The sequence below is a fragment of the Chiloscyllium punctatum genome, chromosome 40 (assembly GCF_047496795.1).
Source record: "Chiloscyllium punctatum isolate Juve2018m chromosome 40, sChiPun1.3, whole genome shotgun sequence".
Lineage (NCBI taxonomy): Eukaryota > Metazoa > Chordata > Chondrichthyes > Orectolobiformes > Hemiscylliidae > Chiloscyllium > Chiloscyllium punctatum.
In genome coordinates, this window is record NC_092778.1 from 15,559,537 (window position 1) to 15,582,364 (window position 22,828).

At 40.0% G+C, this 22,828-nt stretch overlaps 1 protein-coding gene across 4 annotated transcripts in view; it reads left to right on the forward strand.

The window, feature by feature from the left end:
• The window catches only part of LOC140464377 (uncharacterized), a 72,639-nt gene extending 51,253 nt beyond the window's left edge, over positions 1-21,386 (forward strand). For 3 of the 4 annotated variants that reach the window (XM_072559364.1, XM_072559363.1, XM_072559366.1), the window contains 5 exons: positions 3,966-4,073; positions 9,758-9,879; positions 15,018-15,140; positions 19,097-19,154; positions 19,796-21,386. In XM_072559364.1, coding sequence (XP_072415465.1) covers positions 3,966-4,073; positions 9,758-9,879; positions 15,018-15,140; positions 19,097-19,154; positions 19,796-19,870 — 486 coding nt within the window. In that variant the 3' untranslated portion in view covers positions 19,871-21,386. The remainder of the gene's footprint in view (positions 1-3,965; positions 4,074-9,757; positions 9,880-15,017; positions 15,141-19,096; positions 19,155-19,795) is intronic. The other variant, XM_072559365.1, reaches the window with a different exon arrangement.
• The last annotated feature ends 1,442 nt before the right edge of the window (positions 21,387-22,828 follow it).

Genomic DNA, 22,828 nt, shown 5'->3' on the forward strand with positions numbered 1-22,828 from the left:
AAATGGGTAGCGATACCGTATATACTTGAGTAATAGTCAATCTCACATAAGTCGACCCCCTATATTTGGCCAGATGACCTGGAATTTTTCCATATATCTCATGAAAAGGTTGACCCTAGTTCTTCACAGGTAACAGATCAACATTTCAGGAGTTAGTGTGCTGGCCATCACGTCCTGCTCTAGCTTTCCAGTATGCCTGTTGTTCCGCTCTGCTCCTGGTCTTCCAGTCCACTGGCTTTTATTCCGCATCCAGGTTTTCAGAATTACCATAATTAATTGTTTTCTTTATTCATTTAGAGATCAATTGGGTTTCTGCTAATGTTATGTTATGAATTTTGACAGGCATGAATTTCAGCCCCTCAAAAATAGTATCCATGTAATAGTCAACCCCATAAATTTAACCTTAAAAAGTGGTCAAAAAATTCAACGATTAGATTAGATTACTTTGTGTAGAAACAGGCCCTTCGGCCCAACAAGTCCACACCGACCCGTTGAAGCGCAACCCACCCATACCCCTACATTTACCCCTTACCTAACACTACAGGCAATTTAGCACGGCCAATTCACCTGACCTGCACATCTTTGGACTGTGGGAGGAAACCGGAGCACCCGGAGGAAACCCACGCAGACACTGGGAGAACGATTATACTTGAGTATATGGTAATTTAAGGAGTAAATGACATGGGCTGGAGAATATTGGCATTTTTTAAAAAGAAACTCTTAAAATTACAGCCTAAACAAAATATGTTGCAATTAAGCAATTCTTCATTCTGTATACTAATTTTGGAACATTGATCATTCTTAGAATATCATCCAGTGCAGGACTACTCGAGCCCCATACTTTCAGACTTGTGCTCCTCTCGTCTGTACACAGCTCATCTCTAGAATGAGTGCAACTGAGTCTTCATCAATCATAACAAAGCTAAATAGAGAATGTTGGACATTCACACTATTAACTTGAACATCCGAAAGAGAAGAAAGATTAATTTTCTTTTGTTTGAAGCTTCATGAGCTGGCATTATAGAATCCCTACAATGTGGAAATAGGCCATTTTGGCCCATTGAGTTCATGCCACCCCTTTGAAGAGTGTCCCACCCAGACCCACCCCCCCCCCCCCAACCCTTGTAACCCTACATTTCCCATGGCTAATCCACCAAACCTGCATATCTTTGGACTGAAACATCCAGAAGCAATGTGCAGACTCCACACAGACCGTCGCCAGAGGCTGGAATCACACCCGGGTCCCTGGCACTGTGGAGTAGCAGTGCTAACCACTGAGCAACCACACTGCCCTATTAGCTTTTTTAACATACAAAATATTACTGGAGAAACTCAGATCTGGCAATGAATTTCTGAAGCAAGATCACTGGACTCAAAACATTAACTGTGCTTTCTCTGCACAGATGGTGCCAGATTAATGAGTTTCTCTAGCAAGTACTGTTTCTTTTGAAGATTTCCAACGTCTGCAAATTTTTTATGTATTTTAAGTTGTCTCTGAAATATTTGTTTTTCTTTTGAAATGTTAATTGGCCTGGTATTTAAATTTTTATATTTCTAATTCCTAAATGTCATGCTTTTTTCTTTCAAAAGTTCTTGGTAAATTAATTGTGTTTAAAAACAAAGTATTAGAAACACTTGGCAGGTAAGACTGCATCTGTGGAGACAATGAGTTGATATTTGGCTTGATGACCGAATATCAGTTACATTGTCTTTGATTCTCCTGCCAACAGTGCTGTATGACTGTTAAGTGTTTCCAGCAATTTCTGTTTTTATTTCCGACTTGGAGCATCTGCAGTATTTGGCTGTTGTTTTGGTAATGTTTAGAATTTATGCTTGAACCAGTGGTAAATTTGCAGTGTGAGCCTGCAGTTAGGGTGCTTTCCGACTCTGGAGTGAAGGATACTGAAGATCCCTGCTGGTACCTCAACTTGCAGAGTTATAATTCAGTATGTCATACCAGCTGTCTAAATTGATTGAACCTAAATCCCCCTATAATTATTTTGTTACAAATTAAATATTAAACTATTATTTATTATTAGTAAATTATTTTAATATTGTGGATGCTATTGATCACGCTGTCTAAACAATTGAATTCTGCCTGTTGAGAGAGGTGTTCAGGATGTTTGTGTAAGTACAGGTGCAGCAAACTCAATTCTGGGCAGCTGTATGCCATATGTAAAACTTGGAAATGTCAACAGTTTGAAAACAAAACTGCAGCCATCTGCTACTTGCAGCCTCAATGAAATATTTAGTGACCTGTATAACTTTAAAGACCTGGTTAGCTGTCTAAAACACTTTAAGTAATTCATTTCAAATTTTACCTGATGTGCTTTGTATTCATTATATTAAATCCCACATTTAACTTTAATCTTTTAATTTTAATGGTGTACATGCAACTTATGTTCCACATAGTGTACTAGCTTTCTTTTAAAACGGTTTGCCTCTAATACACAGTCGTGTTCTACGTATATGCATTCTATTGTCTGATGGTCTGAATATTTGTTTTGTGTGGTAACTTGATTTGACAGTGAATAACACATCCCACTGTGTGGAACCTTTAGTCTTTGAGTTAGTGGAAATCTATGTGGAGAGATTTTAGGACCTACCCAGTTCAGAAGCCAAAGTGAATAGGATCTGAAAATGGTGTTGCCAAACAGCATGTTGGCTTACAGGTTCAAGCTAATTTGTGGTGCTTTCAGGGTCTGTAAAGACTGTCCACCCTCATGAGGCAGGCAACTAATTAGACGTGTTAAGCACCTTGTTAAAGACAAATAATTTAAGTGACTGGGGAATAGTAGGGTGACATGGAGCAGTTCAGATGCTCCACAGTAGCCATGCCGTGACAAACGAAGTATCAGTGCAAGCAGGCTTGCAGTAACTATTGCAATTTAATTATGCTTCCAGCACTCTTCCTTCCCCTGCCTTAGATGTCCCAAGAAGCAATGTGAATGCTATTCAATAGCCAAGTTTTTGGGCTCTTAGTTTGGCCAGTTTTCCCCTTCTGGATTTTTTTTTTGTTTATTCATGGGATAAGAGCATTGCTGGGTGGGCCAGCATTTATTGCCCATCCCTATTTTTCCAGAGGGCGTTAAGAGTGAGCCACATTGCTGAGCGTCTGGAGTCACATGTAGATCAGACCAGGTTAGGATGGCAGTTTCCTTCACATTCCTTGACATTAGTGAACCAGATGGGTTTTTCCAACAAAGTCATAGTCATCATTGTCATGTTCATCATTAAACTCTTAATTCCATGGCAGGATTCGAACCTGGGTACCCAGAACATTACTCGGGTCTCTGGATTAAGAGCCCAGTGCTAATACCACCAGGCCATCGACACCTAAATTGTTAAATTTTCACTTTGGATGAGAAACCGGAGCTGGAACTATTTCCAAGTTCTTGCATCTTCTACCCAGGGAGACTTTTAGGAGGAAATAGTCACTCTTAAGGGTTTTGACCAGGGCATTCCCTTAATTTGCACGGAAACCTGTACATTTACTCCAGGCTGAATGTTTCAATTACAGTGCTACATTATGACTTTTAAAACTGCTATTCTAAATATGTGAGTTGTCTTTAGTGTGGTTCTAGGTATTCTTAGTTCTCCTCGACCTGCCTCTGTTCATGCACTGGCATGGACTTGAGTATTGGTTAGTTACTTGATCAGGTGAACCATACATCATTCTCCAGTGTTATCCTCAAACACCATCTACACCTACACTTCTTGCACTTGATCAATGAAGACCTCTTGCAAGAACGGCAGTCAATTTATCTCTCTCCTAAAACCTGGGACTAAAATAAATTGTAGGTATTACAATCCTATATCACTTCCAACTGTTTGTTCTGAAAGTGCTGACTTTTTAGTTATTTAAGCAAAGCTTTTGTTTTACAGACATTCAAAAGGTTTAACTGCAGTTAAACGTTGTATTGATTTCCATGGCTTATTAGATGAATGAATATCCTTTCTTACAGTTTCACAGAGAATCTGCATTGATTCTTGTAACGGTGGCTGCTGCCCAGATGCTTCATCAGAATCTCTCTGTGATCAACATTGTTCTGCCATTAGTTGTAGCTTATGGGGTAAGAACAGTAAAATTACTGTAATTAGTTTATTTCCCTTTTGAAATTTGTCTTTTTTATAACTCTTCTCAGTTTTGAAGGAGATGGTGATTCTATAGCTGGTGTTTTCTTCATTCCTTCAACATCTTTTTAGTTTCCAATTTCTATGTTTTAAAAAAACTAATTTTGGTTATTTAGAATTCCATTTTACAATTACACTAATTTAACTTTGTTTTACCTGGTTACTTTATTCTGTTATTTAAAAAAGGATAGAAGATTAAATTCGAATAGTTTTCTTTCTTCCTCTATTCCTTCTAGTCTTCTGAAGACCTCTACTCATTGAATGCCACAGTTTCCTGACCTTTAGTTCCTAATCATAAACTGAGAGCTGGCATTCAGTTGAGGGAGATGGCAACTATGTTTCCTAAATGCTTTTAAGTGAAAATACCCAGATGGAGTTTTCAAAGTGGCCTCAACCAGATCAGTCCTCAAGACTGTGGTTTTTCATAGAGCATATGTACTTGGTGTAGCATTATAGAGTTAACCTGGTTCCATCTTCTGATCTTGAGTGAAACCAGCAATAATTTTTTTTTAAAAAAGAAATTGAAACTCAGGTTTGTTAGCCATAAGATTTTGCATTTTGAACAAAAAGACGAGTTAAACCAAGCAAATGCTACTAAATTCATGAGTGTTTATTCTTAAAACCCAAAAGTCGCAACAGGACCCCCCCCCCCCCCCCCCCATTTTATTGTTTTTCCACCCAAGAGTTCCTTTATACTTGGCAGGATATTGATGGATTCTTAATGTTTGGAACCAAACCAAGATGTGCCACGGGTCTCAAGAATTCACTTTGATTCTTCTTCATGCACCTGCTATTCTTTTGAGATCATAGAATCCCTACTGTGTGGAAACTGGCCATTTGGCCAGACCCTTACCCCTGACTAATACACCTAACCTACACATCCCTGGATACTATGGGATAATTTAGCATGGCCAATTCACCTAACCTGTACATCTTTGGATTGTGGGAGGAAACTGGAGCACCTGGAGGAAGCCCATGTAGACACACGGAGTATGTACAAATGCCACACAGACAGTTGCTTGAGGCCGGATTCGAACCTGGGTCCCTGACACTGTGAAGCAGCAGTGCTAACCACTGAGCCAACCCAGATGGATAGATGTGAGCTTTCTTGCAGTCATTTCAGCATTTAGCTAGATGACCCTCCAACTCTCCTTAATTGTGCACATCCCACCTCCAAAGGTTTTTAGTTGCCATTTTTCTTCTGGTCTATTTTTTTCCTGGTGGGTTTCTCTCTGCCTCCCAAACTGTTTCAAGTCTTTAAAGTAACTGTCTTTTTCAGAGAGAAAATATATGAACAAAACCCAATCCCAAAACAATTTCACTGCAATATATTCCCATGGCAATGTGACATGTATGGGATATTGCAGATAGATATCATTATCTCCCAGTTCAAAAGTTCCTTTTTGTACTGGGAAACCACATGAATACTTTAAGCTTGTGATGAAGACAACTGTTACATCGCTTCTCTAACAAAAAGGCTTTAGCCCACGTATCATTTGCAGTTTTCCCACTTTGAATTCTGAATACTTCAATAACGTGAACCATCCTTACAGTCACAGTTTTTATTTGTAGTTTGTTTACAGGTTTCTCACCACCTATTTCTGTTATTGTACATTTAATGCATCAAGTTGGCAGTAAGCTGCCTTCTTAAAACTGTGATTTAGAGGTGCTGATGTTGGACTGGGTGGACAAAGTTTAAAAACCTCAACACCAGCTTATAGTCCAACAGGTTTATTTGGAAATAAAAGCTTTCAGGGTGCTGCTCCTTCGTCGGATCGTTAGTGGGGCAGGATCATAGGACACAGAATCTATAGTAAGAGATCAATGTGTCATACAATTGATGCAATGTGTTGAACTAACCTAGATTGCTGTTTATTCTTTAATCACTTAGAATGGGGATGTAGGTTTTGATTGATTGATCAGTAAATCCCAGAACTACTTTCACAGTCACGGTCATAGTCCCTGGATAACTTACAGTTTTATAAAAGAAAAAGTGACATCTTAGCTCAGACAATGCATTGAAGATGTGAGGTTAGAGTCTGTCTGTATTCCAACGTTGAGTCAAACTGCTTCTATTTCCAAAGTAGGAATTTATAAAAAGTCACATAGACTAACTGTCTACAGATTGTGTGCTGTTTGAGCAAAATAGAATGTATCTGCAAATGCCAATTCACCCAATAGACACGTGTGTGTGTGTGTGTGTGTGTGTGTGTGTGTGTGTGTGTGTCCGTGAGTGTGACAGTATATGTCTGTGAGAGGGTGTGCACATGCGTGCATCTGAGAGAGAATGTGCGAGAGAGTGTGTGTTGTGTAGTTGGGTCACCTGTAGTGTGACATCAACCCAAGATCCTAGTTGAGGCCATCCTTATAGCTACCGAACTTGGCCTTCCTGCTCCACTAGCGACCTAATGAAGGAGCAGCTCTCCAAAAGCTTGTACTTCCAAATAGACCTATCGGACTATAACCTTCTTAAACTGCAGCAGTCGTGGAGCCATAGAGACACCCACAGAAAGGCCATTCAAAGTGTTTGACCCAGTGGTAATAAAGAGACAGTGATATAGTTCCATGCAAATATGATAAATGCCTTAAAGGGGAAGCTGTAGGTGGTGGTGGTGTTCCTGTGTGCAGAGGAACTTCGATTATCTGACTGCCTTGGACAGGGAGTATTTTGTTCGGATGATCGAGTGCCGGATAACACAGTTTTAGCCAAGCATTAGGACCTAGCGATCTTGTCCGGATAATCCGAACTTCAGATAATCAAATGCCAGATAATTGAGGTTCCTCTGTATCTGCTTCCTTTTGTCTTCCTCTGGTAGAGGTTGCAAGTTTGGAAGGTGCTGACCCGAGGAGAATTTGTATCTTGCAAATGGTGCCCTCTTTTGCAGCTGTGCAGTGATAGTGAAGGTGGTTGAGCTGTCAATCAAAGTAGCAGTTTTGTGTTGGATGTTAAGCTTTTTTGAGTATTATTGGAGTTGCACTTACCCTGACAAATGTGGAATATTCCATCACATTCCTGATTCGGCCATTGTGGGCAAGCTCTCAGGATAAAAGAGGTCAGTTAGTCACCACAGAATTCCTAATCTCTGACCTGCTCACATTGCCATACTAGCCATATAACTATTCCAGTTAAAGTTCAATTGGAATTGGGAATTTGGGATCATTACATTTTAATGCCAATTTTGCCCATCGTGTCTACACCGACCCTCAGAAGAGCATCCCACCCTCTACCCAAAAAGCCTGCACTTCGATGGACTGTGGGAGTAAACTGGAGCATCTGGGGAAAACCTACAGGGTGGAATGTGCCAACTCGACACAGTTGTCCGAGGCTAGAATCGAACCCAGGTCCCTGGCGCTGAGAGGCAGCGTGCTAACCACTGAGCCTCTGTGCCATACTCATCCTTTTGATTGTCTTTCTGGAGCATTGCCATTGATACCAGGCTGACCACCCGTCCTGTTTTGTTTTTACAGCATTGTCCATGAGATGTAGGAGCAGAGGGAGGCCATTCGGTCTATTTTGAGTCTGCCCAGCTATTCCGTAAGATCATGGCTGATCTGATAGTCCTCCGCTTCACTTTCCTCCTATCATTTCCCCATAATCCGTGATTCCTGTACAGATTAAAAGTTCTATCTGTCTCAGCCTTGAAGATACCCAGCCTCTACAATAATGAATTCCAGAGATTCACTACCCTCTGAGAGAATAAATTCTTCCTCATGTCTGTCTTAAATGTGCGACCTCTTATTCTGAGATATGCCATCAGCTCCCAGACTCTTTCACAGGGGGAAAGAACCTTTCCCCATCTACTCCCAATCCCCTCACAGTCTTGTAAGTTTCAATAAGATCCCCCTCCTTCTTCTAATGAGTACAGACGGAACCTACTCAACCTCTCTTCATGAGACAATCTCGCCACACCTGGTTTCAACCTAGTGAACCTTCTCTGAACCTCCAATACCAGTATTTATTCCTTGAGATAAAGAGTCAAAAGTTCTTCACTGTATTCCAGCTGTTGTTTGACTAGTGTCTTGTTTTGGCAAAACCTCCCTATTTTTATCCTCCATTCCCTTTGAAATAAAGGCCAGCTTTCCATTTGCTTCCCCTATTACACACTGAACTTGGATGATGGATTTGTCCCATATGTTAATTTCCAGGGTTGGCATTTGCCCTGTATTTGTAAAGCTGAGTCTCTGTCTGGATTCTGGAATCGAGCCTTGTACATGTTTGGTATTTTGCGTTGCTGCACTGCAGTCTTGCTGTTGGCCACAGGATGGCATCAAAGCCCTCAGTGCTTGCAAACTGGTTAGCAGGTTTGAAACTTTTGATTCTTTGTGTCCAGCAAACTCAAAGAAAACGGCATGGTTGACCTTGGTGTTTTAAGAGGAATTCACCCTCTAGCAAAAATACTCTTAAATATTAGAGCATCTATAATATTGTAGAATTTAGAGTGTACCAGATGCTGCATGCCCAGAGAGGTGACCAGCATGAACTTGCTCATGCTGAAACTGTGCCATTTTAACAAGTGGGATATGTTTCGATGGGAAGAGAGTAAATGGGTTTGAGGTTAAGATGAAAATAAATGCTAGCTGAATTGTCCTGATGATCTGTATTTGGGAAATTATACATAAAGGGCTGCTGTAAAAGGCTATTGTATAGTCAGGTGCCTCTGTTGGACAGAAATACTTGAAGGTATCTGGAAATTGTATTATTAATATGTGGTCTAGATGCTGTCTTTCCGTCACCGTGGGTTAAGATATGATGTGATATGGGAGGAGGGTGTGAAAACACTCTAAGCAGCTTTGGTTCCCTTGAAGTGTGAGCCTGTTGAAGTGTGAGCTTGAAGTGTGTCACTTGTGAAACACTTGTAAATGTGATGTGCCTAATTGACTGTCAACCTGCAAATTTCAAACCCCACCATCAAGATGTAGTATATTTTAGGAATTGGAACTTGGAACAGAATGTAACTTTCTGATCTCAAACCTTGCAAACAACTTTATTCCCCTGCTGTGTCACTTAGAATTGTAGAATTATGATTTTCTGATACATCCTTACTATTGATTTCCAGTGCGTCCTTTACCCCTACTAGCTTCCCTTAATCAATATTATCAGTACTTTTCCTTTGATAAACAACGGTACAAAGTACTCATTCAGTATTCGAGCCTTGCCTGTCTCACATTCCATCCTTAATAATAATATTTTACTTCATACTATTTATAAGATTGCAGTGAATTTTTGAATTTCTTTTTAATTGCCATTCTGTTTTCTGATGCTCTTTGTTCATGTTTTCTCTTCAATTCCCCTATCAATTTATTGTAGTTGTCTTGATTCTTCCTTAAAGAATTTATTTGACTTGCATTGTGTTTCCTCCACTTACTTTAGCATATTCTCTATCTCTCTCATCCTATAAGGACTGTGTGGCTTTGGTTTCCTTGCTTTGCACCATTGCTGACATGTACCTAATCTAAACCTTGTGATTTGAGATCGCTCTTACCCAGATGTTCTTCCATTGACATTTTGTCCACTTAGCCCATTTCAGCACCACATTCCAAACTGCTGTTCGGTGATGCATGATACAAGAAGTCAAGATTGAATTTCTTTATGCTGGTTTAATACTGTCTGTTAAACTTCTAGAAAAATTTCTGGGCCCTGAAACTCCTGTTTGACTGTCTGAGCATGAAAGAGGACATCTTGCACCATTTCTGTGGCATGCTGTGCAGCAATATTTATGTATATAAAACCATGTTGATTGACGCGTAAGTATAATTTCACTGCTGTTGGTAGATCTCTCAACACCCAGTACTTTGTTTAGATAGTTATGTTGAAGGCTGTTAAAAGCTTCAGTGTAAGCTGTGCACTATATGAGGAATTGCATTGTTAAATATTGTGTATAGTATCAACTCCATAACCACCATAAATTGTCACAATATTATCTTTCTAAATTCATTGAAAAGATCAGCATTATATTACCTCCAATGGGAAAATGCCTCCTAAGAGAGCCAGCATGTTGTTACATTAAGTAGGCACATTGTGATTCACCATTGGTTTAAAGTGCTTGCTGAGTTTCATTCAGTGTAAACTTCTGTACCAATGTTTAGGGCAGTTTGCTGAACAATTGTGGATGTTGTGCAGGCTCCTCTGTTTGTTTGTCCCAGCAGCAGCAATGAGATTGCTACTGCGACCTGTTAGAATAGGAACCTGAAATAAATTGCCTCAACAGCATTTGCTGCCACCAGCCAAGCCCAGGCTGGAGCAAGAATGCTGTATTGCCTAATTTTAAAAAACTTTCTTGCAACTGAAATAACGCAAAACAAATAAATTGTTCATCAGTTCAAGATTCGCACTTGTTCTGTTGAACCCAGTGAGTGCAAACTAACTCTGGTCGACACAATCAGCCCAAGTTCAAGTCTAATAATTGTGCAGATTTGTGAATTCCACAGTTTCCCTTGCCTTGGCTGACTAGTCAAATGAGCTCTTTGGTAACCATCATTGAGGAAATTGTTTCTCGTTCAATCCCTTTCTGATATCCCTCACCTAATAACTTGATAATGGCCATATTAGGGTGAAGATTGTTGCATGTTTTTCAGCAACCCTCAACCCTTAGCAGTAAAATCTGACCAAGTAAAGCAGCAATTAGAGACTTCAGACTGGAAAAATAGACAATAGGTGCAGGAGTAGGCCATTCTGCCCTTCGAGCCTGCACCACCATTCAATATGATCATGGCTGATCATCCTTAATCAGTATCCTGTTCCTGCCTTATCTCCATAACCCTTGATTCCACTATCCTTGAGAGCTCTATCCAACTCTTTCTTGAATGAATCCAGAGACTGGGCCTCCACTGCCCTCTGGGGCAGAGCATTCTACACAACCACCACACTCTGGGTGAAGAAGTTTCTCCTCATCTCTGTCCTACATGGTCTACCCAGTATTTTTAAGCTGTGTCCTCTGGTTCGGCACTCACCCATCAGCAGAAACATGTTTCCTGCCTCCAGAGTGTCCAATCCTTTAATAATCTTATGTCTCAATCAGATCCCCTCTCCGTCTTCTAAACTCAAGGGTATACAAGCCCAGTCACTCCAGTCTTTCAGTGTAAGGTAATCCCGCCATTCCAGGAATTGACCTTGTGAACCTACGCTGCACTCCCTCAATAGCCAGAATGTCTTTCCTCAAATTTGGAGACCAGAACTGCACACAGTACTCCAGGTATGGTCTCACCAGGGCCCTGTATAGCTGCAGAAGAACCTCTTTGCTTCTATACTCAATCCCTCTTGTTATGAAGGCCAGCATGCTATTAGCCTTCTTCACTACCTGCTGTACCTGCATGCTTACCTTCATTGACTGGTGTACAAGAACACTCAGATCTCTCTGTACTGTCACTTTACCTAAATTGATTCCATTTAGGTAGTAATCTGCCTTCCTGTTCTTGCCACCAAAGTGGATAACCATTCATTTATCCACATTAAACTGCACCTGACCATTCACCTAACTTGTCCAGGTCACCCTGTAATCTCCTAACTTCCTCATCGCATTTCACCCTGCCACCCAGCTTTGTATCATCAAATTTGCTAATGTTATTACTAAGCCATCTTCTATATCATTAACATATATTGTTAAAAAGCTGCGGTCCCAGTACTGATCCCTATGGTACTCCACTGGTCACTGCCTGCCATTCTGAAATGGAGCCATTTATCACTACTCTTTGTTTCCTGTCAGCCAACCAACTTTCAATCCAAGTTAGTACTTTGCCCCCAATACCATTCACCCTAATTTTGCTCACTAACCTCCTATGTGGGACTTTATCAAAAGCTTTCTGAAAGTCCAGGTACACTACATCTATTGGATCTCCCTCGTCCATCTTCAGAGTTACATCCTCAAAAAATTCCAGAAGATTAGTCAAGCACGATTTCCCCTTCATAAATCCATGCTGACTCTGACCTATCCTGTTACTACTATCCAGATGTGTCATAATTTCATCCTTTTATAATAGACTCCAGCATCTTTCCCTTCACTGAGGTCAGACTAACTGGTCTATAATTTCCTGCTTTCTCTCTCCCACCTTTCTTAAAAAGTGGTGCAACATTGGCCACCCTCCCGTCTGCAGGAACTGACCTCGAATCTATCGGCATCTGGAAAATAATCACCAACGCATCCACGATTTCTCGAGCTAGCTCCTTCAGTACCTTGGGATGTAGACCATCAGGCCCCGGGGACTTATCAACCTTCAGACCTAACAGTCTCTCCAACACCAATCCTTGGCAAATATAAATTCCCTTAAAGTGCAGGTCCTTCAGCCAGTGTTACCTCAGGGAGATTGCTTGTGTCTTCCCCAGTGAACACAGATCTGAAGTACCAATTCAATTCTTCTGCCATTTCTTTGTTCCCCGTAATATATTCCCCGGTTTCTGTCTTCAAGGGCCCAATTTTAGTCTTAACCATTTTTTTGCCTTTCACATACCGAAAAAACTTTTACTATCCTCCTTTATATTATTGGCCAGTTTACCTTCGTAACTCATTTTTTCTCTGCATATTTCCTTCTTAGTAATCCTCTGTTGCTCTTTAAAAGCTTCCCAGTCCTCTGTTTTCCCACTTATCTTTGCTATGTTATACTTTTTCTCTTTTAACTTTATATGTTTCTTAACTTCCCTCGTCAGCCACGGCCACCCATGCCTCCTCCTAGGATCTTTCTTCCTTTTTGGAATGAACTGATCCTGCAACTTCTGCATTATACACAGAAATATCGACCATTGTTCCTCCACTGTCATCCCTGCTAAGGTATTGCACCATTGAACTTTGGCCAGCTGGGAACTATTTGCCTTTTCCTCTTCCCTTCATTTTTTTTCTTGCTCCTTCCTGTCTGCTTCTGCCTCCATCATACCAAGGGTTCAGAAAAGATTTACAAGGATATTGCTGGGGTTGGAGGATTTGAGCTAAACGGAGAGTCTGAACAGGCTGGGGCTATTTTCCCTGGAGCGACTGAGGCTGAGGGGTGACTTTATAGAGGTTTACAAAATTATGAAGGGCATGGATAAGGTAAATAGACAAAGTCTTTTCCCTGAGGTCGGGGAGTCCAGAACTAGAGGGCATAGGTTTAGGGTAAGAGGGGAAAGATATAAAAGAGATCTAAGAGGCAAGTCTTTCACGCGTGTATGGGATGAGCTGCCAGAGGAAGTGGTGGAGGCTGGTACAATTGCAACATTTAAAAGGCATTTGGATGGGTATATGAATAGGAAGGGTTTGGTGGGATATGGAGCGGGTGCTGACAGGTGGGACTAGATTGGGTTGGGATATCTGGTCAGCATGGACGGGTTGGACTGAAGGGTCTGTTTCCATGCTGTACATCTCTATGACAGTGTCGTTTGGCTCTGTTTATCCCCTGCTACTTGCCAACCCTGCTGGCCTGAGTTCTTGACTTTACATTTGCAAGACCGTGGTTACAAGAAATAGGGTTTGCACATTTATTCAAATACTTGAATAGGTGGCACGGTGGCTCGGTGGTTAGCACTGTTGCATCACAGCATGAGGAGCCTGGGTTTGATTCTGTGTGGGGTTTGCACATTCTCCCCATGTCTGCGTGGGTTTCCTTTACGTGCTCCAGTTTCATCCCACCGTCCAAAAATGTGCATGTTAGGTGAATTGGCCATGCTAAGTTGCCCATAGTGTTCAGGGGTGTGTATGTTAGGAGCATTAGTCAGGGGTAAATGTAGAGGAGCAGGGTTTGGGAATTGGCCTGGGTGGGTTACTGTTCAGAGGGTCAGTGTGGACTTGTTGGGTCAAATGGCCTGTAGGGATTCTATGATTCACTTCACATGATCACCTATATCTTAAACATTTCTCAAGATTGCTGTAATTGCAATTAACTATCCAATAACACGTACCTTTGTCAAAGGACCTGATTTATTGCATGTCAATTACGCTTATAGCTGACTGTTGTTTCGTGAAGAGCTTTTCAATTTATCGTGCAATGACTAATGGTCACAGTGATGCCGATCTGTGTGCAAACAGAATACCATTATAATTGAGGTTAATAAGGAATTTCAGGGCTCAATTAGCTTGGTTGGCTGAATGTTGGGTTTGCAATGCACTGTGATACAAACAGTAGTTTCAAACCCCGCAGTGAGGTTATCACGAAGGACTGTCCTTCTTCGCCTCTCCCTTCACCTGAGGCGTGGTTACCCTTGAGTGAAACTACCACCTGTCATCTCTCTAGTGAGAGAATAGCCCTATGGTTGAGTTTGACTATACCTTAACTTTACTAAAAATTTCATTTAAAATGGTATGTGAAAAACTGATCTTCCTGAGGAAATTGTTCTACCAACTAAATAGAGCTCAGTTTGGATACACTGATAATTTCGTGCTCACTGCATAGTAGTGAGGGAGAAGAATTCAGCAGTTCTGCCCTATAGAATCCTTACCATGTGGAAACAGATCATTAGGTCCATCGAGTCCACAATGAATCTCCGAACAGCATCCAACTGAGACCCAGACCCCTACCCTGTCCCTGTAACCCTGCATTTCACATGGCTAGTCCACCTAATCTACACATCTTTGGACTGAGGGGGGAAACTGGCACACCCGGAGGAAACCCAAGCAGACCCTAAGAGAATGTGCAAACTCCACACAGTCAGTCACCCAACTGTGGAATCAAACCTGGGTCTCTGCACTGAGACGCAGCAGCGCTAGCCACTGAGCCACCCCTTGTCTCCTTTAATTCTTTTTTCAAGAATATGTTTGAAAGTTCAGTTTCAGTTGTTTGGAGTTTATCATTGTTTTCTTACAAATACCTCTGTGGTTTTCTTCTCCTTTTCATACCAGGTTTATTCTTGCACTGTTATTAAAATCGTTGTGAGAAAAGTGGTAATGTGCTATTTTATTTTATCTTCTAATTTTATTTAGGTTTAAGCGTCATGATGCTGACTATGTCTCTGATCTGGTGACCCTCTTCCTGACTTTTAAACAAGCAACTATCCAATCTGTTAGCATCCCTGTGCTCACCGTTCTTGTGGAGTCATGGCACGAGTGAGTATTTCTGGGATCTGCAAAGATGTAGTTTAAATGTTGAAGGTAATGTCAGATGTCTCCAGTTGGCTGCCTTGTGATGTGAGGTGATTTTTAAAATGTATTTGGCGTGTGGGTTTTAAATGTATTGGCCTTTTAATGTGATGTTTTCAAAAGTAATTCACATGAAGAGATGCACTACCCGCACCCATACAATCAAATGAGGAATAAGCCAACTCCCTTTTTATTTCAGCTTCTTTAACTGTTTGCAATAAAGGTTTCAGTTTGTTTTGGTGTGGAACCACACCTTTCCCTAATTAAAATGTAGTTTAACTGCTTTCATTGTAAGCAACAAGGAGCCAACCACAAGGTTTCCTGGAGTGAAAGAAAAGACATCTTTATTTTCGAACAGTAATAAAAGATGTGTTGGCAAACATACAGCCTTTGTACCTGTGTATGTGGCTCAAGTGGCTGGCACAAAGTTAATAAATGATTGGAGTTTAAAATGTGTTCTTGACTTGAACCCGTGGTTAGTTGGCTTTCTTGGACTGTCAGCAGCAGAACTGGACTGCAGAAATTATCTGTTAAATTCTCTGTTCCAAGATACTACTACCAGATCAATGCTGTCAAAGCAGGCCCCTTGCTCCTTGAGCCTGTTCAGTTTTGCATTCTGAAATCCATCTCCCCTGGTTTACCTTGAAATAACTTCTTGCTTGTACTCTGTGTTTGCTAGGGTTGTGTTTTCAGGTTTGATGATTGTAGCTGAGGTTTCATCTCTAATATGTGAAGATTCCCATAATTGTGCAAATTAATAGATGAAGATCTTTGTATAATTCGCATGTAGCCTGTCTGACTGGTTTCCTTGTCCTTGGTCAAACATTAATTTCAGAACGCTGTTTTTGACTTAAACCAGCTGCAGTGATCACCTAACCCACACAATTGGCTAGGTTTCATGAAACAAATCTGAATTAGACAACTGTTTTGGTCCCTTTCTCATTCTATGGTAGGCAAGTTATTAAATTGGCCAATGGAATTCAGAGATCATCGTTTATATTTTATATTATTGTAATGCATCATTCAAAAGCTAAGTGCTAATAGGCAGTTGAATCGCTGAAAAGTATTTCTCCTGCAATCTGATGTGCTGTAATATTTGTGACCTGTTTGTTTATATTCCAAACAAAATACTACATTGCTGTAGGTTTTGTATCTTTAAAATTGGAAGACAGCTCTTTACCCAGGGGGTCCCATACCATTTTTTTCCTGGGTGATATCCAAGCTTGAGAATTCAATCCTGTGTGTTTTTAAATAGTTTCTTCTTAGAAATTAGTATTTTTCTTTCCTTCTCCCTGCTGACATACAGGTCGAAGGGTTTTATGTCCCCGACAGCTTGCTGAAATGTGTGCATCTTTAATTGTTACTTAACCATCAGGATCTTCAATAGAAGCTTGATTCTGTTTACTTCTCTTCCTACCCTCCAGCTGTGCTCAGCTGAGGGGGTTGCAGAAACCAATGTTTACCTTGGTTGAAATCGGCCTACAGAATACAAGCTTCAGTGCGTTGGTGTAGATTTGATAATTGTGAGCACAAGCTCAAAACTAACCATAGCAATTTCAGAATTCAAACTAACTTTTAAAAAGTTAGTACCAGTAAATGAGTGATCATAAAGCTGTCTGACGTTGTAAAAGGCTGAGATACTTCTAATCAGGATGGGAATTGAGGGTTTTCATAAAGGAAAGTGGAGTTGAAGGTTATCAGATCATCCATGATTCCTTTGAATAACAGAGCAGACTTCATGGGCTATATGTCCTATTTCTGCTCCAACATCTGATGGTCCGACATTTTATGGTCTTATCATAGCTGGTTCACTTGTGTCTTTTTGGGATGGAAACCAGTTGTTGCCTAATCTGGTAAGGATCAAGTGATTGATAATATCTGATGGCTTTGCTAGTGCTCTCCAATGTGAGACAGAGCCTAGAATTTTATTTTCTACGTTTTGAAAAGTCTCAGCAAATACTGTCAAATTTCTCTGATATTCTCCTCAATGTTGACCAAGTAATGATAGGAAAATACTTCTAGTTCCATACTAAGTAATGGATCTCAAAGAGATGTAGAGTAAAATGTTCAACAAATAGAGAAACATAGGAAGATCAGAGTTTGCTGAAACCCATAAGGGCAAAACTTAAAACAGGCTTAAAACTCATTTGGATGCAGAGAAGAATTTTAGATGATTAGCTTCCACCTTGGTATTGGTATTTTAAACAACTCTAGGTTTTATTTTCCCAACGAATTGGTCAACAAGTTAATAGGACACTCTTTGTTGCAAAAATTCTGTCACAGTTCTATTTTTCTTATCATCATCGTGGTGTGTGCTCTCTCGAAAGGCAGATTCTTGACTTGTGTGGTTTCCTCCAAGTCTCTCTGCCAGTTTTCTTTTCATTTGCCAATCACTTATTTCAATTTTCAAACCATCTAATATCCTCAATTCCCTTTCTCTGTCTTCCACTTATTCCTGGAAATCTTCCCTCCATAACACTTCTTGCAGGTCTGTTTTCTTGTAAGAGCCTCAGTCTTGGACTTAACCTCTTGGTCTTTTCCAAAATGCATTCGGCCAACTTGTTCATTTGTGTTCCACGCCCCTTCATTTGTTAGATGTTCTGCCCAGCTGATCCTTTCCATTCTGTGCAAATGTAAACCATTATTTAAATTGACTGGATGGATGACTTTGCACATTTGCTTATAATTTGCACATATTTAAGAAAGGATGGAAACAGGCAATTCTGCTGAAATATCATTTGATATGTTTATCCTTCCACTCGAGTCTCCCTAAATCGTTATATCCTTCTCTAAGTTTCTTCCTCGTTATACTTATTTAGGTTTTCCCTTAAATGGTATTCAATTCCACGTAGTAGTGAGTTCCAACCATTCTGAGGTAAAGCAGTTTCTCTAGAAATCTTATTTTTTATTCATTAGTGGCCGATATACATTTATGGGCTCAGGTTTGGACTCCTCTAAGTGGAACAATTATCACTATGTTCAGGCTGCAGAATTCCTTCAACACTTTAAAGATTATCAGGGTCGCTGCTGCATCTAGAGAACAGGCTGAAAACTGGAAACTCCCTATTCCAAGTTGTTAACAGCATGCAGTCTCTACGCTCAGGAAGAATTTTTTCCTGTATATGAAAAGCTTTAATATCTGTATTCGTTTGCTTTAAACAGTGCTGTCACATTGTGTGAATTTCAAATGTGGACATCGTTTGGATGGAAGCAGTGGTTTTACACTCAAGTTAATTCATAAGAATCTAAAGCATTCTCCCAACATGGCAATTCCAATTTAACTTCCATAACCCTGTACTTACCACATCTTTGCTACACCACCCAGTTGGCAAAGTATTTTTATTCATCCTTTACTTCATGTCTTACCTGTTCTGTGCAGGTACTTTACAAGAATACTCATTTTTGATGCTTGAGCTTAAATTCTTCCATCCTTTTGAACGGTTCTCTCGTTTCTCTGAGCAGAATGTTGCTATACTTGACATTTCCTTTGCATTTTTTAAAGTCTGTCTTTGCTCACCAAAAATCTGTTTGTATGTCTTTGCAAGATTTCACAAGGGTATGCAGCGCTTGTTAGTTTAATTCTTTTATCTTTGTGAAGTCAGTCACTGTGGTATAAGTGCCAGCCTTCAACTGTAGGTACCATGACTGAAGACCAGTGAGGACTGCAGATGCTGGACATCGTCAGAGTCAAGGGATTGTGGTGCTGGTAAAGCACAGCAGGTCAGGCAGCATCCGAGATACAGGAGAATTAATGTTTTGGGCAAAATCCCTTCATCAGGAATGCAGCTAGCAGGCAGAGGAAATTTTTGTTTTGTTAATCTTGTTGGGTATGATACTGGGTCACCGAGGTCCGATTTAATTCCCTGGAGTAACTGTAAACAACAAATAAATATACTCATTGTGATCCACAATTTCTTCCACAGATTCAAAAACAAGGGACATCACTGGACACAAACTCTTCACAGTTTTCTACAAAGTAAGGTATGTTTACACTTTTTTAGAATTTGACAATGTTGATTTTAATCTTTGCTGCACATTGCAGTTTTGGGAGGCTATGAAATTTGAGTAATGATGTAGTAGCTCCTCAGAATCTAGATCTATATTCAATCCTCTCACAATTGGGCCTCAGAATTATTTTTATTTCATTACCTTGCTTGTTCATGATATCTCTTGTCTCGCACCATTTGCAGTCAACTGGGCATCCACAGAGCCTTGCCCCGTTATGTTATATAAAGCATCTTGTACAAGTGTATTCCAGTGATACATTCTTGGCTTCAATCCTGTGTTCTACATGGTACATGTTTGTATTGGACCATCTTCCTGTCCTCACACTTACATTGGGAGTTAAACACTGTTTGAATTTAATTTTTCTATAGCAGCTTAACCATTTTGAGAATCATAGAATTCCTACAGTATGGAAGAAGGCTGTTTGGCCTATGAGGTCCACACTGACCCTCCAAAGAGCATCCCACCCAGACACGCACATACACCTTTTGTCTGCACAGACCAGGACACTATGGGCACTTAAGCGTGGCCACACACCCCTACCCTGCGCATCCTTGAGATTGAGAGAATCCACTGGAATATTTACTATAAAGTTTTGTTTTCTTTCTCTGCTGCAGGTTATACCAGCTATGGAAATGTTGAACACTGCCCAGTTTGTAGAGTTACGGAATAAATTGAGCCAGCTAATTTAAGAGGGGAGAAAATGGACACGTTCTGGGATATATCCTGTGGGAAAATGTGGATTACAGTGAGCATGCATAATTGAATATCAATGATTCTGATATTTGGTCCTTAAATAACTTATTACAGTGATCAAATGTCTCAATTTTAATTATTATACAATAGTGAATACTCAACACAAATGGAATCCTTACAGTCATTTAAAAAAAAATCTGTCACCTTTGACAATTATTCCACTGTTCATAGGTGGAGTATCTTGAAGGATATCAACATTTCATCAGAAAGCAATTAAAATGTTGGTGTTAAGATGTCCAGTATGTAAATATTTTCTCAGTTACCAGGTTAAATATATTGTGTTTCAGAGTAGTCAAGTATTTTACAAAATGTGACTGAGAACTAAAGAAGGGAATATTCAGTTCACACAATAAGAAATTGTCTTATTTATTTAGCATTTCAGCAAGAAGATCATAAGATACAGTGTGTTTATACCAAGCAGGTGCTACAAAGTAAAGAACAAATTTTCTATTTTTCAATGGAAATTAAGAGAACTGTTTTTCAGATGACCAATAATTAACATTCATTGCTGTGTCTGTTTCTCATAGTTGGGCCAGGTCAGCTAGAATGCCAAAATCATTCAAGTTTATTCAATACAAAACTTCATTGTGTCTTATACAGTGGAGACTGACGCTTGGTGCTGTGAAAATAAAAGCCTGCATTGTAATTTTATAGAATCCTTTCAAGGGTGTTTTCTTCACTTGAGAGGCCATACTCTTTTTTTTAAATAAGACATTGCATTGGCTGGAATTGTATTCCAGAACATTGTATTTATATTGATTCTGATTTTCCTTTCTACTACGCTCTATTGCATATCAGCAGAGCTACAGCTGCACTGTTTTGACACTGCAGTCTCCTGCTCATGGCTTTATGCCTTTTAAATTTTGAAGAAACAACGCGTATGCAATATAGAATTTTCTTTTTGAAAAACCTTTGAAATGTACTGAGATTACCCAAAACTCAATTTTATTCTTGCATTTCCAAATGTACTTCAATGCAAGTTTTTGGGTCCTTTTGTGAATTCGCATCATTCACCTTTTGAGTTTGCATTTTCTTTTTGTCACTGTCTTCAGAATGCATCTACGAATTTGGTGCCTTTCTAATTAAGGGCTATCTAATGAGGTTTTAAAAAAAAGGCCTCTTTAACTTTTGGGAAAGTTCACAGGAAGTAGACAATCTCTTTATACCTCTCTTTTATGGTCATTAACAGTCTCTGCATATTGAGTGTGTGGTTCTGGCTGTTTGTACCACTTCATGTTTTTGCTATTTTTCCAGAAAGGAAACCTTGGCCTGCTCACAAACTAAAACACTTTAGTTGCAGTAGCTAAAACTTGCAATAGGCATGAAATTTTGTTTCAGGATTTTAGGAAAAACTTATATTTTTCTACAGGTTCTGTGAAGTTTGTCTTTTTAAAATCTGTTTTTCAATGTATTAATTCAATAAAGGTTTCAATTTAAAGAACTTACACATCATTTGCACATGTAGTAGTGTTTGACTTTGGAGTCCATTGTGTCTGATAAGGAATTGTTCATGGTGTCCAACGCTATTTGGAATGTTCATTGAATTTGAAAAGAGAGTACAGCTAGACCCTTCACTTATTACAGAACAGAATACTAATTTTTCTTAGTAAAAAGGTGCGCTGACATAATCACGTTCTAAACATAGAAGCTTTCAACTCTTCCAGAACCCAAACACGAAAACAGAATTCAGCATTTTTGTCAATGAAACAGGGCCAGTCCACAGAGGTATTAAGTTTCTTTTTAGCTGTCTTTTTGATTTATGCTCCTTTTGAATTTTTCCTTTCTCCTTTTTTTTTCCATGCACTAAATATGCTGCGCAACATACTGTTCTTTTGTGATCAAATTGATTAATTACATTGTTAACTTATCTTCTTTCAGAAGCCTTCCAATGTTAGAATTGTCTACTTCCTTCACTGCTTCTTTGCTTACAACCTACAAGTTTTATTTAGAAAAAATGATGTATAGACCAAAAATTGGGGTCATTGTGCAAGGTATTATTATCTAGAAGGGGAGAAACAAAGTGTTTTAAAACATGAAGATTATATAAGAAATGGAAAATTTAGCTTCATTTAATCACTCCACTTTTTCTTTTGCCCTTTGTAGTCTCATGCACATTGGACTCTTAATTTTAAAATAAGACATTGAGAAGTTTAACCATTTAAAGTGTTTAAAATGTATATGATGGGACCACAAATCTGTCTTGACTGAAATGAATGATGCAAAAAGTAAAAACCAAGAAGTGGGATTTGTAGTGGAGGATTATAATTCAACTCTGAGGCGATGGCCTAGTGGTATTATCGCTGGGCTATTAATCCAGAGACCCAAGTAATGTGCTGGAGACCTGGGGTTTGAATCCCACCATGGCAGATAGTGGAATTTGAATTCAATAAAAATCTGGAATTAAGAATCTACTGATGACCATTTGTCAGGGAAAAAAATTAATCTTGTTCATTAATGCCCTTTAGGGAAAGCAACTGCCATCCTTACCTGGTCTGGACTGTATGTGACTCCAGACCCACAGCAATGTGGTTGAGTCTTAGTTGCCCTCTGGACAATTAGATTAGATTAGATTAGATTATTTACAGTGTGGAAACAGGCCCTTCGGCCCAACAAGTCCACACCGCCCCGCCGAAGCGCAACCCACCCATACCCCTACATCTACCCCTTACCTAACACTGCGGGCAATTTAGCATGGCCAATTCACCTAACCTGCACATCTTTGGACTGTGGGAGGAAACCGGAGCACCCGGAGGAAACCCACGCAGACACGGGGAGAATGTGCAAACTCCACACAGTCAGTCGACTGAGGCAGGAATTGAACCCAGGTCTCTGGCGCTGTGAGGCAGCAGTGCTAACCACTGTGCCACCGTGCCGCCCAATTAGGGATGAGCCAT